General features: G+C 47.0%; 1 protein-coding gene across 4 annotated transcripts in view; it reads left to right on the forward strand.

Annotated features, from left to right (window-relative positions):
• LOC149370127 (adenylate cyclase type 3-like) overlaps positions 1-12814 on the forward strand; it is a 420278-nt gene that overhangs the window by 362594 nt on the left and 44870 nt on the right. For all 4 annotated transcript variants that reach the window (XM_089560173.1, XM_089560159.1, XM_089560152.1 and 1 more), the window contains exon 11: positions 11301-11608. In XM_089560173.1, the coding sequence (XP_089416299.1) occupies positions 11301-11608 (308 nt within the window). The remainder of the gene's footprint in view (positions 1-11300; positions 11609-12814) is intronic.

The raw sequence follows: 12814 nt of genomic DNA on the forward strand, positions 1-12814 counted from the left end.
GCATATCACTTCCCAAACGGATGTGCCGCTTAGAAAACACAAGACGACCATATGACGTACGACGCACTGTGCTGCTGTGACATGTCATTTCGTCGTGTTATGTTTTATAAGCAGTGCATACATTTGGGAAGATGATCGACCAACCGGCCTCTGCGTTAGCCTTACCTCAGACGCCATGCAGCTCATGCAGAGGTCGTGCGGAAAGCAATCATATTTCCGTTTGTTTTCCAAATATGGACTCCCCATTACCTTGTTTCGCGTGTGTCGCTCATATATTAGTGTTTTAAACCGGATGCTATGTAGGTAATCGGCTACTACTATTACCCAGTTAGCCTTAGATGCTGCGTATTTAATGTTTTATTACTTTAATATTAAAGATGTATGACTCGCCAGGCCACTCAACCTGAAAATCTAGATAGCTATTGTACTATATACTATTTTTTTTACATTTAAAAGATATATTAATAAAAATAAACACTGCTTTTGAAGTCGCGATATCAATTCTACGTGTCTTTCCAATGTTAACACAAAACTAATGTAACCCTGGGACATCCAACCAGGCCTCAAAGATATATGAAATACGTCCGAATAATACTCTCCATTCTTATACCCAACTGTCACCGCACACTGCCGAATCTAGTAAAGACATCGTCACGTGGTGGTTTCACAAGGTTTCACAAGACGGGGTGGTTTCACAAGAGGCTCGAAAAGCGAATCGCATATGCAATACAGTTCCAATAGGGCTATTTCCGATGCATACTTCCTACTCTTTGTACATTACTGGCCCCAATTCTTTACTCTCGACAGGCGGCTATCGGCTCAACATCATTTCCTACACATATCCGAGACCACTGAAAATACCTGTGCTCTTTCTATTCAGGTTTAGTTGGTTATTTCTGCCCCGTTTCAATTCCTTCAGGGCGCTCTTTCGAACTTGTACGGCTGTTTCGTATCACACTGACATCATTTTCAATGGAGGTGTCTGTACGCTAGCACAAATAAATGGCAGCGCAAGGAGACGAGGACTAGACGAGACAACAAGGACGGCGCTGATGACGGGTATGATGTTCATCACCACTGGGATTGGATCCTGCTTTCGTAGTGATATGGCCGAAAGAAGATGGCCAAAGTGCATATGGGCCTTTGTGGGGACATCCAGCAAGCACTTGCAGCTGTAGCGCCTGTCTGAGAAGCACGCTATTTTAAACCTCAGAACCTCGTTGCGTTGTTACCACGAATGGCTGGAGTCAAGGCGGCTGCCAGGCGCACTGCTTCGACGCTCCCATTCACTCTGTGACAGCCAAGGCATTGATTGTAAAACATTTTGTAGCGAAAGCTACACTACTGGAAAATTGCAGCGCAGCAGTAACAAGGACGAGACGAGAAGGACGCAAACACAAGCGCTGACTAACAACTGTGTTTTATTGCTCTGAGCCAGCCTACGTAAGAACTAGGTACAAAACAACAAAACAGAAACCAACACATCACCTCACGCATTCGTGGCACGATTATCGGAATTGCCTCCCGTTCCTCCAATCTTTCGTCCTATCATTGGCGTTCAGAAATGATATTTCTTTTTCACTAAGGCGCACACAGGGGTTGCTGACACGCTTATCTGCGCATTTTGATATCGCCAGAGCTTCTGCTATCAACCTTGTGGGGGTGTCCCGACACTTGCGAAGAATAACTGTTCTTTCAAGGGCAGGGGTGCAGCCCTCGCACTGGCTGCAGTGTAAGGCGAGTTCCCCTGAGTTTGGGTCCCTTAGGTTCCTTTTGTGCTCTTGTAGCCTTGTGTTCAGGCATCTCCCTGTTTGGCCTACACAGATGTTGCCGCATGACAGGGGAATTGAATATACGACATCTTTTTCGCAATCGACGAGACGCGGACGGTGCCTCGTCACGCAGTCGGGCTGACGTTCGGTGTCAGAATTTACTCCTTTGCACAACTGATGCAGTTTCCTCGGGGCCGAGAAGAAAATATCAACCCCCGCTCTGTTTCCTATCCTTTTCAGTTTGTGTGATACCGCATGTAGGTATGGTATCACAGCTGCCTTTGTTCGACGTTCATTTGTGGTGGGCCCATTTCGCGATTGTTTCAGTATGCCCTATGCTGCAGCAATTAGGAGATGCGCTGGATATCCGGCTTGCTCAAGACGACGCACTTGGCTTCGAAAGGCTTCTTCTTTACGGTGCCCACATCTCTTCTCAAGAGCGCTCGCAAAGCACGACTTCACAATGGCCCTCTTCACAAGCTTTGAGTGCGCTGAGGCATACGCTCATGAGTCACCGCCAACGGTAGAAGACACTCTGAAAACATTGTCAAAATTTCGGGCACTCGGGGACATGCCTTGCTGTCCGGGACCGCAAGATACACGACCGATGCGCTGAGTTTGGAATAGACGAAGTGTTTAGGTTTGTAGACGATTTTCTCGTGATCTTGAACGACGAAAACGGTTGTGCGAATACGCGAGTGCCCGAAGTTTTGACAATGTTTTCAGAGTGTCTTCGACCGTTGGCGGTGACTCATGAGCGGCCAGCCAACGGCCACATTAGGTTCTTAGATTTAAGACTGTACTTTGGCTCTGAACACGTTTGCTGGGCCTGTGAGCCGAGGGGTAACAAACCAGTCCTCCCGTATGCCTCAGCGCACTCAAAGCTTGTGAAGAGGACCATTGTGAAGTCGTGCTTTGCGAGCGCTCTTGAGAAGACATGTGGCCACCGTAAAGAAGAAGCCTTTCGAAGCCAAGTGCGTCGTCTTGAGCAAGCCGGATATCCAGCGCATCTCCTAATTGCTGTTGCAGAGGGAATACTGAAACAATCGCGAAATGGGCCCACCACAAACGAACGCCGAACAAAGGCAGCTGTGATACCATACCTACATGCGGTATCACACAAACTGAAAAGGATAGGAAACAGAGCGGGGGTTGATATTTTCTTCTCGGCCCCGAAGAAACTGTATCAGTTGTGCAAAGGAGTAAATTCTGACACCGAACGTCAGCCCGACTGCGTGACGAGGCACCGTCCGCGTCTCGTCGATTGCGAAAAAGATGTGATATATTCAATTCCCCTGTCGTGCGGCAACATCTATATAGGCCAAACAGGGAGATGCCTGAACACAAAGCTACAAGAGCACAAAAGGAACCTAAGGGACCCAAACTCAGGGGAACTCGCCTTACACTGCAGCCAGTGCGAGGGCTGCACCCCTGCCCTTGAAAGAACAGTTATTCTTCGCAAGTGTCGGGACACCACCACAAGGTTGATAGCAGAAGCTCTGGCGATATCAAAATGCGCAGATAAGTGTGTCAGCAACCCCTGTGTGCGCCTTAGTGAAAAAGAAATATCATTTCTGAACGCCAATGATAGGACGAAATATTGGAGGAACGGGAGGCAATTCCGATAATCGTGCCACGAATGCGTGAGGTGATGTGTTGGTTTCTGTTTTGTTGTTTTGTACCTAGTTCTTATACAAGCTGGCTCAGAGCAATAAAACACAGTTGTTAGTCAGCGCTTGTGTTTGCGTCCTTCTCGTCTCGTCCTTGTTACTGCTGCGCTTAATTTTCCAGTATGCAGAACCAACTGGCCAGTCACTATGTTTTAAGCAAAGCTACACTACGCTAGGAAGCGGCGCATTTCGGGCGGTCGTCGCAGGACAGTACTGCGCATGCGCCGTAACCATGGCAACCGGTTTGCCATCGTTTTTGGGCGCCGAGCTTGTTATGCTCGGCGCCTAACGTTCCTTTCCCCATGTATATCCTGGCTTAGCTGAGCTAAGCCACAATTTTTTTATTCTCTAGAAATAGCTTGGTGCTAAGAGTTCGCAAACTTCGCATTACGTGGTTGAGAGTACATAGCCCTCGACGACTTTGTCAGCCCACTCCATCGCCAGAACCTTGGTTCTGCGGTCAGAGCTAGCCAGCACGGTCTCCCACCGCTCGAGAGAAGGATCGGTAACCAGGTCATCCGGGGGTGGCTCTATTTTGTAGTCCCATAGGATGTGATCGTAATTGGCTTTTTCGTCGCAGTGTTTGCAATTCGGGTTGTATTGATCAGTATAAACGTGCGCGAGGAGTGATGGGGTGCGTATCGATCTCGTCTGTAGACGACACCACGTAACCTCTTGTTATTTAGTGAGGCTTTTGCGCGGAGGGGGGAAAGTTCTCCGTTCTAGTTAAAATGATTGGTTAGATCATGAGACCACGGGCTGGTGCCCTGCATTTGAATCCGGCGGTAGTGTTGACGTCGATGGTGATACGGAAACCGAACAGAAGAGAGCCTCGAGGATTTGCTTTAGCCGACAGTTTTAGAGTAGCCGGACAACCGTACGGCAAATTCAGTGGCGTGTTGCCGTTGCTACTATTGCCAGGCTTGCCTATAGCCATATTTGCTGTGTAGCAGTTACCGTAGCTGCTGTACGGTTGTGCTAGGACTATCTATTACACCCTAAAGGGCGGCGGAGCAGACGTTAATTTCTGATGACTAACACTCGTAAAGCGCTTGAGACAGCTCACGCAAAGCATCGATTGAACACAGAATAGATCCATCGGCCGAATAAGCTCGCAACCTTGAAGATGGGAGGTCCAAAATATTCATTGGGCCACCGCACCTCGTTGTTAGTGAGCCCAGGGGTGGATATCTTAACGGCTATCTCTGGCAACTTGGTAGTTTATCACGAGTGCCCTAGAGTTCGTCTGTGCGCAGATGACAAAAACATAAACTTCCTGAACCAACGAAGAAAGAAAAGATCACCCTCTTTTCAGGCGAAAAAGTGGCGCTGCCCCCGTCACTGGCGCTTCGCAATGCTCCGACCTTGATCGTTGACTATTTTTAGTTTGCTTACCCATCAACAGCGCAGATAATTCTGCGCACGCTTTCATACGAAGTGCTGCGCTCCTCACGCCTTGGCATTTTTGCGCCCGGAAGATATATTCTCGAATTCGTTCATAATGGTTTGTGCAAAGTACTTGTTCGCTGAGAAATAAAACGACCCTCATTAATACGCGACCTTGGCACCAGAAAGATAAAAAAAAGGACGCTGAAAAAAAAAAGCATGGAATCACGCAGCACGTTTTATTGCATATGACCCTGACCTTTCCAGCGTACCACGTGAACCAGCGCTTGTGGCTACCATCTCAATCATCCTGCTAAAAAAATTAAAATAATATATGGGCATGACAGTTTTCTACAGGATTCACGAATCTTGTTTGGTGTGGTTTATGGGGTATAACGTCCCAAAGCGACTCGGGCTATGAGGGACGCCGTAGTGAAGGGCTCCGGAAATTTCGACCACCTGGGGATATTTAACGTGCACTGACATGGAATAGTACACGGGCCTCTAGAATTTCGCCTGCACAAAAATTCAACCGCCCCGGCCAAGATCGAACCCGCATCTTTCGGGTCTGCAGCCGAACACTACAGCCACTGAGCCACCGCGGCGGCAAATTTACGACTCTAACAGAGCGCTAATGGAAATGCACAAATCATGCCACCGATTTACTTACAATCGCACATAGATTACAAAGTCTATATTCCATGGTGGCGCAGTATTTCCTATTGCACTTCCTCCATTCTGAGACACCAGCTCCACAGAAGCTGAATAGAGAGAGAAAGTAATTTACTGTAAGGAAATGTCACAGAAGCTGAAAAATCTACAGTGAGTATTGTATTGCGGTTATTTGAAATAAACAAACGTTAGGTCCTATTCCACTAGTGCGCTTGTTCATTTTGCAGTCATTTTGCAGGAAGCTGGACGAGACCTCTGCAGCCGACACTTGGTCAGTTGGACGGCGCATGCCACACCCTGGTCTATTTATATTCGTCGTGGGAAAAAGGGAATTGATAATGGCCGGCGAACTTCCGTCGCCAGCCTTTGTTACATCTTACACGTCACGTAATTTCATTTCCGGTATAGTTGTCTAAATATTTCAGCGGTCTTCGCATTACATGCCCTGCCCGAGCCCATTTCTTCCCCTTGATTTCAACTGGGATGTAATTAACCCGCGTTTGTTCCCTCACCCACTCCGCCCTCTTCCGATCTCTCAACGTTACACCTATCATTTTTCTTTCCATAGCTCGCTGCGTTGTCCTTAACTTAAGCTGAACCCTCTTTGTTAGCCTCCACGTTTCTGCCCCATAGGTGAGTGCCGGTAGGACACAGCTGTTGTATACTTTTTTCCTGAATGATATTGGTAAACTGCCATTCATGATCTGAGAGAACCTGCCGTGCGAATGCAAGATAACCGCTGGTCCTTCAGGGTAACGTAGTGGATTCCAAGAGAAAGCAAACGTAGCAGGGGGGGGGGGGGGGGGGGGGGGGGATGGGCTGATGAGGTTAAGAAATTTGCGGGGACACGGTGGCCGCAACTGGCTAAGGACAGAGTTAATTGGAGAGACATGGGAGAGGCCTTTGCCCTGCAGTGGGCGCAGTCAGGCTGATGGTGATTATGATGATTTCAGCGGCAAAAAAAGGAGACGTTTTTTCGAGAAGTTGCTGACTTCGAAAACTTTTTGGCGAAAATTCGGCCTCATTCGGTTGCACCGAAGGTGGAACCAGTGAAAACGGACGCAGAACAAGAAATAAGAGGCCCAAACACCACACCTATTTCTTGTGCTGCATCCGTTTTCGCTGGTTTCACCTTCTGCGTATTATGAAAAAACTAGCCCAGCATTTTACGCTCTTGAACTTATTGCGTTTGTCCGGAAATTTAGGCTACTTGTTTGTGCAGTGTTTTACAAGTCACATAAAAAAATGAACGGCACTCTGTTCCAGTACGTAATATTTGTGACTCGCGCCCTAGAACAAAAGGAAAATGTTTACGAGACCATGAACAGAATACAAGCGTCGTTTTCGACCTGGCACATATACATAATACTTTGTTTACTTAACCAACTGATCTTCTTGACGTGCGCACGAACCCATTGAACGCGCCTGGTTTTCCAAGTGCGTTCACCGAGCAGGACCCGCTGCAATGCGGAAGCGTACTACGCTCCCAAACAAACAGCCACAAAAGCAAGCATGGGTTTCAAAGCATTAAGCTGGTAGCCCCAGAGGACTCCAGAGCTTTGTGGCAAAGAGCACTGTAGTGTGATTAACTACAGCAGCAATGAGCGCTGGCGGCTCCTAGTTACAACCTATTTTCGGTGGGTTCTAGACAAGAAACGTTAAAGCAACGCATTCCGATGTTCTCTCTGCTTTTTGATTATTATGAGCGATGCAGACAATTTCATCACCTCAACAAACGTCGGGGAACCAATTTTCTTCATCCCGGTTCTAATGTAGCCTGTTCTGGGTTCACAAGGCTAACAGCTGTTTTAGTTTTTTTTTTTGTTCGGCTGACAATGAAGCTCACTAATTACGTGCGTCAGCGCCACAGCTTCGAAACCCGCCTACTAATTTATGCAACGCTGAGCAGCGCAGAGTTGGAGCATTCGTAGTGTCGTTTTTCGCCCCTGCCGCTTGTGGCCACGCCGAAGCGCTGCTTTTGTAAATTTGGCTGGCTCTATAACCATTACGATTTAACTCGAACCACAGACTTTGCAGGTCGTTACACAGAGCCAACTTGAGTAGGATCCCCATTTTTTGGGACCGTAGTTTTAACTTGTTAATGGCTAAGGCTGAATTCATCACATGCATTCAGCTTCAACCTGACGCGGTGGCTCAGTGGTTAGGGCGCTCGTCTACCTAGCCGGAGTTCCCGGATTCGAACCCGGCCGCGACGGCCGTGTTTCGATGGAGGCGGAACGCAAAAAGGCGCCCGTGTGCTGTGCGATGTCAGTGCACGTTAAAGATCCCCAGGTGGTCGAAATTATTCCGGAGACCTCCACTACGGCACCTCTTTCTTCTTTCACTCCCACCTTCCTCCCTTTCCTTACGGCGCTGTTTAGGTGTCCACCGAGATATGTGAGAGGGTTACTGTGCCATTTCCTTTCCTCAAAAACAAATTATCAATTCAATTCCACTTCAATTATCGAACTATTCCCTAACAGCTAAGCGTAAGTTTGATGAGGTCAAAATTCGACATTGAGCTCGTCGTGAAATTTTTCATGTATCTATGTCTCTATCGTACAGTGTGTCGTTCCGAACCTCTTCTCTGGAGTAGCATGCCAGGCCCATAACCAGGCAGACCTCTACATTAATGTCTCCTCTCTCTCCCCAAACCTCTTCTCCAAAATCTGCCATAGTTGTGTTGCTAATTCGCACCTTGTCTCGCACTGACAACCTGTTAAATGTTGGAGTGGCCAAAAGGGGCACCAGATTTCATTTTAGTTTTAGCTAACTAACTCGGAATGAAACCACCTCTCATCGCACATATAACGATTGTAGACTTCTTCAAGAAGGGTGTAGATGAGTGTTAATTGCAATGCTGCTATACTAATCTTACTCGCGTTCTGTTCTTCTGTTTTATTCTAATTTGACCCTTTTTTGTGTAATACCTCGTCCCTAAGATTAAGTGAAAAATATTTTTAGTCAGTGCTGACATTCACATGTGCTGGAAAGCACACGCGGATACAGGTGAAAACCGAATTCTAATTAGACTTGAACGAACAAATTTTCTTCGCGCCAAGTGGAATTCAGTTCGCCGTTTCTCAACGTATTCATAGCAACAGCGCTGTAACTCTGACGATGCAGGTATGGAAATGGCATCAAAAGCTTTAGCACCGCTCTCTTGTAAGTCTCGAGCAATGTGGCTTTCTTCGCCACTGTTATTATCGATGCTATTGCGATGGGGGCGGGTGGGAGGAGAATAAGACCTTCTCTGCGAGCCATGAAAGGTAATTAGAGTAGAGCCCAAGTATGGCTGACATTTCGAAAGAGTCGCCGCTTTCACAAGACGAGCGGATGCCCTTTTGAGTGGGACGCAAATATAGATCTCGCATTGAGTTCGGCTGCAGAAGTGAATTTTTCTTCGTCTTCATCCTCTTAAGAATGGCACATGCCCACACGGGGGGGATTGGCCAAGGTGTAGTGGCAAAAAGAAAAGTGAATACCTGCCACATTCTTTCTTCTACCTTTGAGGATTGATAAAGGCTGTCGTGAAATAAGAAAAAAGCAAGCCCTTGGCAATGGTCAGTAGCTGGGCCAAGCTACAAATTAAAATTTCCTGAGAGAGGGCTGCTACATACGAAATGCTTTTTTGCGGAATAGGCTTTGTCGAACATTCTTCTAAGTCATTTGTAAGGGGTATTCACCATACATAGGAGAGGAAGGGGGGGGGGGGGGGGGAGAGGAACGAGCTTTCAAACATTCCTTTCGAGAATCGCAGATACGGTTCTGACTGTAAAGAACACGGCCTTAAGGGCTCATTTGCAAAGCCGTGTCTTCTGTGTTCATCTAGGCTCCGAAGTTTTTTTTTGTAATTTGAGCTACTTATGTCTGATCAAATAGAACGTATTTTATTCAGACCATGAAGCGAAGAAACTTCCAGTCGTATTTGCTCCCGCAGAATCCGTCTGGTGCCGGATGCATTTTGTTCAGGCGTAACGAGGCGAACGGAAAGCAAGCATGCCGCGACGCTCATTCTTGGTAAGCCGCAGAGGAAGAGGTTGGAAGCGCTCATTTTTTCCGTTTACCACATCGGCTTATTTAGCACGTGCGAATAATGTAGCTGCATAAATTGCATCTTTAGATTGCGACAAGACGCAGCTTTTCAGCGATAACAATTGCAACCACGTACGTATAGAAGTCTTCGATTTATTATGAGAACTGAAAGCGCGGACAGTATATAAAATTACAGGTCGAAAAGTGTGGACAATAACGTTAGGGCAGCAGCTCTAGACGAGACATTCAAGTCCTTCCAATTGCTGTTCTGAGTAAGAACTGACTCTGAATCTTTCTGTATGTGTTTACGTTTATCCGGCAGCAAAAGACGCCATTGTCAGCGAAAAAATTCTATTTAAAAAACTCACAGAACAATTAATACAGTGTAACGAACAATTAATACAGTGTAATACAGTGTAAGCTGGGATGCACACACTATCTATCTTAGGAAGAAACTATCCTCAGTTGCAGGCATGATATCGCGTTGTCGGAGACTGCTTCCAGTCAAAGCTAAACTTCAAGTATATAATGCTTTATTCAATTTCTATTTAAACTACTGTTCGTTGGTATGGGCCACAACAACAAAGACAAACTTAGACAAACTCCATTTGTTGCAAAAGAAGGTTATCTGCTACATTGGAAATATTGAACCAACATCCAGTACTAAAGATGCGTTTGTTTCCTTTAACATCATAAGGGTTGATAACTTATACAAATATCGATTACTCCAAACATTCTTTTTTTCCTCTAGTGAAGTCAAGAACTTACTCTCATCTCTGGCGTTTTTAACACTACGTAGCCCGGATATACACACAAGAAGCAAAGATTTCTGGGAAATCCCACACTTCCGCACATATTATAAACATCCATCATTAGCACATAACCTGCCATCAACGCTTAATATGTACCAAAACACAACTCGTCTAAACCCTAAGAAATTGCGCACGTACTTCATAACATTGTGAACCACATTGGATGTTATACTTAGTTTTTTCTACTGTGCTTCCTTTGTTTACAATTTTGTACTGTTATTTATGTCAACTGGTACTATTCCTAGCTCATTTTGGCGAATATGATGCATCACATATTGTATTATGCTGCCGCAACTAGATTTTTTTTTTTGCGTATGGTGTACATTGCTATATATTCACATTATTTTTTTCTCAACTTCACAGTTCTGCCATGTAACGGTCTCCTGGGCCCCTTCAAGCTGCTCACCCAGCTTTTAGCCCAGGAGACCATTCCAGTTCTTTCTAAAAAAAAAAAAAGCTTCGTTTTCGGCGAGACTGATCTCTGTGATTATAGCGCGGTACCCTGTAGATACAAGCCAACTTCTATTTCTCCTGAGTGTCCCTTTAAATCCTTACTGCTTTAAAAGTTCATCTTACAGGCATGATTTTATCCTTTTTCTTAGGTTCTGGGCAACACGCTCACGAACGCGTTTCACTCCGACCGACAAAAGTGGTTTATTTCCAGCGACGGCATCCTACGAAACATGAACCACCCCAAGAACGTAAACTCGCCAGCTGATGCAGGCGTTTCAGCTTCGTTCTCGTCAAGCGCTAACGCCAAGAAACTCACCAGCTGATGCAGACTCACCAGGGTGGAAGATTGGGCAAGTCGGTAATGATCCATAACATAAGAGTAGCGCAAAACCAGGACGACGGACAAAAGGGGAGAGAACACACACCCACAACACAGGCGCTTTAAGCTTCGTTTAAGCTTCGTTCTCGTCAAGCGCTAACGCCGACGTCCCTCCCCGCAGCTGCTGGGCTCCATCAACGGCGCCGTCGGGAGCGGGGAGGAGAGCCCCCTGCTGAGCACCGCCCGCCACTCGACGAGCGTGGCGTCGCTGGCGCTGGTGGCCGTGGCGGTGCTGGTGCGCCTCAGCTACCTGACCAAGATGGCCTTCCTGGCGCTGGTGTGCGCGCTCCAGTGCGCCCTCTGCCTGCTGCCTCCCCTCAGCGATCAGTTCCGGCCACCCGACCCTCCTCCCCTGCTGCTCGATCCCGCTGACGCGGCGGCAGCGCCATCCACTGTCGTGCCCGATGCTGAGCAGCCGCAGTCGGACGAGTGAGTGTTGTGACCCGCAGTAGCGACAGAGGGTAGCGACTTATGGGGTTCGAGGCTTATGAGGTTCGAGGCCGCAGTAGGGACTTATGGGGTTCGAGGCCGCAGTAGGGACTTATGGGGTTCGAGGCTTTCATTCTTTGGCGTTTCTTAATCAGACCTTTCATCTCCTTAGAGAGTTTGGCAGTATCCTGTGTCGCTACTGTACACCCTACTTGTGGAGCGCACTCCTCATGATATTTGTGCAATGACTTTGATCCACAAAACACTGGAGGTGGGAAACTTAATGACTCACCACGACCGCAATATCAGGCGCCGGTTTCGCTAACATAAGTCGATGGCGTGTGTTTTGCCATTTTGTCACGGTGACTGGCCACTCAGGGCCTCAGAGAGTCGCAGTCTTTCATTCCCAAGACGATTCGTGATTGGAACCGGCTACCAGCTAACACTGTGGAATTCCCGACAGTTGTACTTGGAAGTGCTTTAAACGTTGTTATGCGTGCATTATTTGCTTCTGTACGTTACGTTGTAGCTCCTGTAACTGCTGTTTTGTTATTCATGAGCGCATTTTGCCGGTTGTTTCTTTTCTTTGTTTGCAGAAGCAAGTCTTTCTGTGTGTTCATGTGCTTTGTGAATTCTATTACTTCGGTTTTTCAGATCCCTGCTCCGTCCGACAGCCTCGCCTTGAGGATAGCAGTGCTGTATAAATTAATTAATCAATTAAATTTCAGGCCTATGCATCTCATTACAAGTCCGGCTCTGTAGATTGAAAACCTAGCTTCCCGGAGATTATTCGCATTCGAAGTAAACTGTCAAAAACGACTAATATTCAGGACGCGAGTCTCTCAAACACACGTGCCACCTTGTGTCCCTGTGAGGACAGATGGCGGATGGTTTTAGGCGACGTTATCACATTTAACATGTGCACCTGTGAGGACAGATGGAGGATGGTTTTAGGCGACGTTATCGCATTTAACATGTGCATCAGTGAGGACAGATGGCGGATGGCTTTAGGCGACGTTATCACATTTAACACGTGCGCCTGTGAGGACAGATGGAGGATGGTTTTAGGCGACGTTATCGCATTTAACATGTGCATCAGTGAGGACAGATGGCGGATGGTTTTAGGCGACGTTATCACATTTAACATGTGCACCTGTGAGGACAGATGGAGGATGGTTTTAGGCGACGTTATCGCATTTAACATGT

The sequence above is a fragment of the Amblyomma mixtum genome, chromosome 1 (assembly GCF_055824585.1).
Source record: "Amblyomma mixtum isolate Tamu chromosome 1, ASM5582458v1, whole genome shotgun sequence".
In the NCBI taxonomy this organism is placed as follows: Eukaryota; Metazoa; Arthropoda; class Arachnida; order Ixodida; family Ixodidae; genus Amblyomma; species Amblyomma mixtum.